Source organism: Adiantum capillus-veneris, chromosome 28, assembly GCF_014529385.1.
Source record: "Adiantum capillus-veneris isolate H3 chromosome 28, ASM1452938v2, whole genome shotgun sequence".
Lineage (NCBI taxonomy): Eukaryota > Viridiplantae > Streptophyta > Polypodiopsida > Polypodiales > Pteridaceae > Adiantum > Adiantum capillus-veneris.
In genome coordinates this window covers 37,528,463-37,533,177 of record NC_140958.1, presented here as the reverse complement: position 1 = coordinate 37,533,177, position 4,715 = coordinate 37,528,463, and the positions used below count along the sequence as shown (strand labels likewise).

Here is a 4,715-nt window from a genome sequence, read left to right as displayed (position 1 = left end):
GAATAGACTCGCAAAAGTGCCAAATCATTGCTAATCTAAACTGACTGAACTTTGCTGTGGTGTAGCTTGTCCATGGACACATAGGGTTGGGATGTGTCACATGACAGGTGGGGCCACAACCGGACGCTTCACAAGGAAAGGGGGGAGGGGCATGACAGATGGGGAGGAGGATAGGGTGCAAATGATGTGCTTTGATGAAACTGAGAGAGGGAATCTTTGCCTCTAATTGATTAATGGGTGCAAGTTAGAGACCCACTACCTATTGTACAATAAGTCTCAAGCACAATCTGTGCCTTGAGGAGCCAAACGAAAGCTACAAGTCTCTCTTACGTCATCTACAGTTTGAGATAGAGATTTTAGATTCTTAAGCATACGAGGCTACCCAAAAAAAAAAACAAAAACCACAAGACCAGCAGGGATTAGGCACGATTAGGTATAAGTGTGGTGCTTATGGAAGTGGTGCTTTTCTTATTGATAATGAAAGTTCTATGATTGGTTACAATCCAAGTCCAATGGGTTACCCATTTCGGGAAATTCCATATAAGAGGAATCTTTTGAAGATGCGAGAGGGAGGCAATTTTAAAAGGGAAATTCATTGCAAGAAGGTAGAACCGGAAGAATCATAAGGTTTGCATAATTGCAATCTACACGAGGCAATAATGAATGAGGAGAGAATGGAACGCATGCAACCTACATGAGGCAATAAGTATCTCCTGCTGCCCTGCTTTCGGTCCTCGTGCTTCTCATCCAGCTTTGCAGATGCACGACCTCCTTGCCCCTTTGTCCAATCACTTAAGCTGCACACGTCTTGTCATCTGCTCATGCTTGCATCATTCCCCTGGGGCTGCATGTGCAGAAGAGGGGCGAGATGGAGAAGGTGGGTGCAGAAGGCGGAGGAGACGAAGGGTGGTTCTGACATAGAGGGTGGAGAGGAGGTTATGTCTCTGTCCGGGGTAGGGGCAATATAATTCTTACGAGCCAATAGGTAGTATAGTGTGAGGAAGAGGCGGATGAAGAAGAACTTGCTGCTCGTGAAGAACAACTTCCTGCTCGTGAGGCATGCGCTGAAGCCGAAACTGGCTCTCTCTCTGTGTCTCTCTCTTTTTGAGGGTGGCACAACCCGCAACGTTTGCCTCTCTCTATCTCTATCTCTATCTCTATCTTGCAGCACTCGGCTCTCTCTCTCTTGCTGTAGCGCTTATGCGATCTGTCGATGGTGATTCGAGTAGGTCTTTACCTCTTGTTCTCTGCACTTTGGCAGATAACAGTGTCCTACTACTGGTTCCATCTTCATTCAAATAGGTGGAATCTCATGAAATTCCACATCACAGCTTCATTTGATTGGAAGAACAACACAGTATCCTCAGCTGGCCGTGGTGGTCGAGCCTGCGACATCCACTTGCAAACACACTGACTATCAATGTCCTACTGGTTCCATCTTCATTCGATTAGGTGGAATCTCAGGAGACACTACCTGAGATTCCATCTCATAACTTCCTTTGATTGGAAGAACAACACAACATCCTTAGCTGATGTAACATCTGTCCAGTCTTGCTTTCCTAGAATTGTTAGGTGAAGTCTCCAACCTGTTCCTATGACCCAAAGCTCAAAGTGAGAGACGGAGTCCAGACTCAAATCAAAGCTATTTGGGCACAGGTCTTCTCTAGACACCCCATACCCGGCCAAAGCATGGTCTGTGGTAGTCAAGGAATATGAGAAAGCCCTTATCTGGTTCAGAAAGAAAGTGACTGAGATAAGGAGGGCAAGGAGAGATAGTATCTACTCTGAGCTTGTGGAACTAGAGGCCAACTCTTGAAGTGATCAATCCAAGGTTTCCATACTTAGAAAGTGGTTGAGATTTAAAGAGGAGCTAACCCTCAAACATACATGAGTTTTCTTCAGGGAGTGGTGGGTTGGTAAGGCAGACAAGCCCTCAAAGAAGATGTTTAAAAGCCTCAGAAAGAAAAATCAGAGGAAAATTATGCACACTACTCAGGATGGAGTGGCTCAATCCCTAGAGGAAAATCTAGAATTGGCAGAAAAGTATTACGAAGGTCTGTTCAGCCCCCCCGAAACTCTGACACTTGAGAAAGTAACAGCTCGCAACAAAAATTGGGAGTGCAGAAAGGCAATCAACCTCTCAGTGGAAGAGATTGAAGCCAACCTCTCAGTGGAAGAGATTGAAGCCCTCAAGCCAAATAAAACCCATGGAATAGATGCTCTCCCAGCCGAATTCTACCAGTTCAAAGACACCTTAGCACCCATCCTTCTTCTCATTTGGGAGGAATCTGTCTCTCACCTAGCTCTCCCAGTTCAAATGATTACAAGGATTATCAAACTACTACACAAAAGGGGACCCAAGGAAATTTTCTCCAATTGGCGGCCCTTAACTATGTTAACAACAACATATAAAGTATTTGCAAGGCTCTTGCATTAAGAATCACTCTTCCCCTAATGAAATAGCTCTCTACTAGCAAAAGGGTGAGCAAAAGGGTTTCATCAAGGGCAGAAGAATATTAGAAGCTATATTTTCTTTATGGGAAGGCATAGAACATGCCGAGGAATCATGACAAGACTATATCTTTGTCAAGTTGACTTTGATAAGGCTTATGATCGTCTTGAATGGTCTTTTCTCACAAAATGTGTTTTCTTGATGGGTTTTGGACCCCGAATGGTAGTCTTTGTAAAAACCCTTTTGGGCAATGCAAGAGCCCGGGTAGCTATAAACAATGGCCTTTCCAAAGCTTTCAAACTTGCCAGGTCAGTTAGGCAAGGATGCCCCCTGGCTACCCTTTTGTTTGCAATAGCTGCAGATTCTCTCAACTGGCTAGTCAAGGACTGAACGCTCAAGGGAACCCTTAAAGGAACTACCCTCCCTAATGGAACCCAACAATGCTTATCTCAATTTGCAGATGATACCAATGGTCTCCTAAACAATGATGATTAGTCCCTCAGAGAATTCTGGGACTATCTTAACATCTTCTGTCTAGCCTCTGGCTCCAAGATTAATAATGAGAAAACGGGTATTTGAGCTTTTGGTTCCCCTATCCTTGAGTGGGTCAGCAACCAGGGCTGCAAGGTCATTGAATATGGCACTGTTTTTAGGTTTCTGGGCATCCTTTTCGGTTAAATGTCTCACTCAATCAGAGGTGGATTGGGTCAAATCCAGGTTTGCCACCAAGCTCAATAGGTGGACATCATATATAGCAAGGAGAGCCCTAGTTGTCAAACACTTTCTGTCGGCTATGGTATTTTTTTCCTCTCCTGTTGGAGACCACCTGACTCTCACCTACTGGACATCACTAAGATCTGTAGAAACTTTTTATGGTCAGGGGACCCTCTTAAGAAAGGGCTTGCCAAGGTTAATTGGAAAATATGCTGTCTACCCCAAGGAATTAGGGGGCTTGGGTCTCAGTGATCTCAACCTATGGGCAAACAAACTAGCCGTCAAACTAATTTTAAGAGCCCTTGACTCTCCTGATCAGGAATGGCAGTGCTTCTCTTCAGGAACCTCAAAAACTTCCCGATCAAGGAGGCCAAACGATGGGATAAAATTTCTTGGTTCTCCCTGTCTTTTTAGCCCTTTTCTCTCCCTAGCCAAGGGGTCTGAACTTCTTAGGTCGCTGTGGGGGTCGTTGTCGCGGGATATGTATTCGAAACGTGAGCCGGGCAGTGCCGGGCCTCTGGCTGTGGGAGGTGTGAGAGAGAACAAGAACAACAGAAGAAAATGTCTCGGAATCACCGTAATCTTCAATTAATCAGTTCAAGCTCTAAGTACAATGTAATCGGTAGCCAAGGCGGGCTGTTAGCAGCACCAACACTTGGATTAATTGGTAAATAGGAGTTTAAGCTCCCTTTACAGATTAACTAGGCCGTTAACGACATCCGGGCTTATTAAAACGATTAATTAATCTTCACACCGATGACGGTGATGGAAAGTGTTGACTGTCACTTTACCTGCTTCAACTGCCTCTTGGATTCTGCAAAATTTAATTTAAGTTCACTGTGTCAGTCATCATGCTTCAATTATTTTCAACTGTTCTGCTTTGTGTGCTTTGCTTTGCCTTAATTGCCGCTCTTCTTTTGCTAAACGAGGACGAGAGAGAGAGAGAGAGAGAGAGAGAGAGAGAGAGAGAGAGAGAGAGAGAGAGAGAGAGAGAGAGAGAGAGAGAGAGAGAGAGAGAGAGAGAGAGAGAGAGAGTAACCCTCTTCTTCTTCTTCATGCCTCCGAGCTCTTCCCTCCTTTCTTCTTTTCGTTAATGCCCTCTTTCCCTCTCGTAGAGTATATCCTCCTATCCTTTGCTCATGCACCAAGAGAGAGAGAGAGAGAGCCTCGCTATGCCTTCCTTCTCCTTGATGCTTTGGTTGGGGAACGAGAGAGAGAGAGAGAGAGAGAGAGAGAGAGAGAGAGAGAGAGAGAGAGAGAGAGAGAGAGAGAGAGAGAGAGAGAGAGAGCCCTCGCTTTGCTTCTCCAACACAAGAGCGAGAGAGAGCCTTCGCTTCCTTCTTCTTACCCTGTGTTGCATCAAGGTCGAGAGGGAGAGAGAGACTCCCTTGGATTTGCTAGCCGAGGACGACAGAGAGAGCGAGAGTAACCCTCTTCTTCTTCTTCATGCCTCCGAGCTCTTCCCGCCTTTCTTCTTTTGTAAATGCCCTCTTTCCCTCTCGTAGAGTATATCCTCCTATCCTTTGCTCATGCACCAAGAGAGAGAGAG

The 4,715-nt window shown here is 45.4% G+C and overlaps 1 protein-coding gene across 1 annotated transcript; it reads left to right on the top strand.

Annotated features, from left to right (window-relative positions):
• Positions 1-489: 489 nt before the first annotated feature.
• LOC147420296 (uncharacterized) lies at positions 490-3,977 on the top strand. The gene has a single exon (XM_086504345.1). It carries the CDS (start codon positions 3,012-3,014, stop codon positions 3,756-3,758), a length of 747 nt encoding a protein of 248 aa, XP_086360471.1. The 5' UTR covers positions 490-3,011; the 3' UTR covers positions 3,759-3,977.
• The last annotated feature ends 738 nt before the right edge of the window (positions 3,978-4,715 follow it).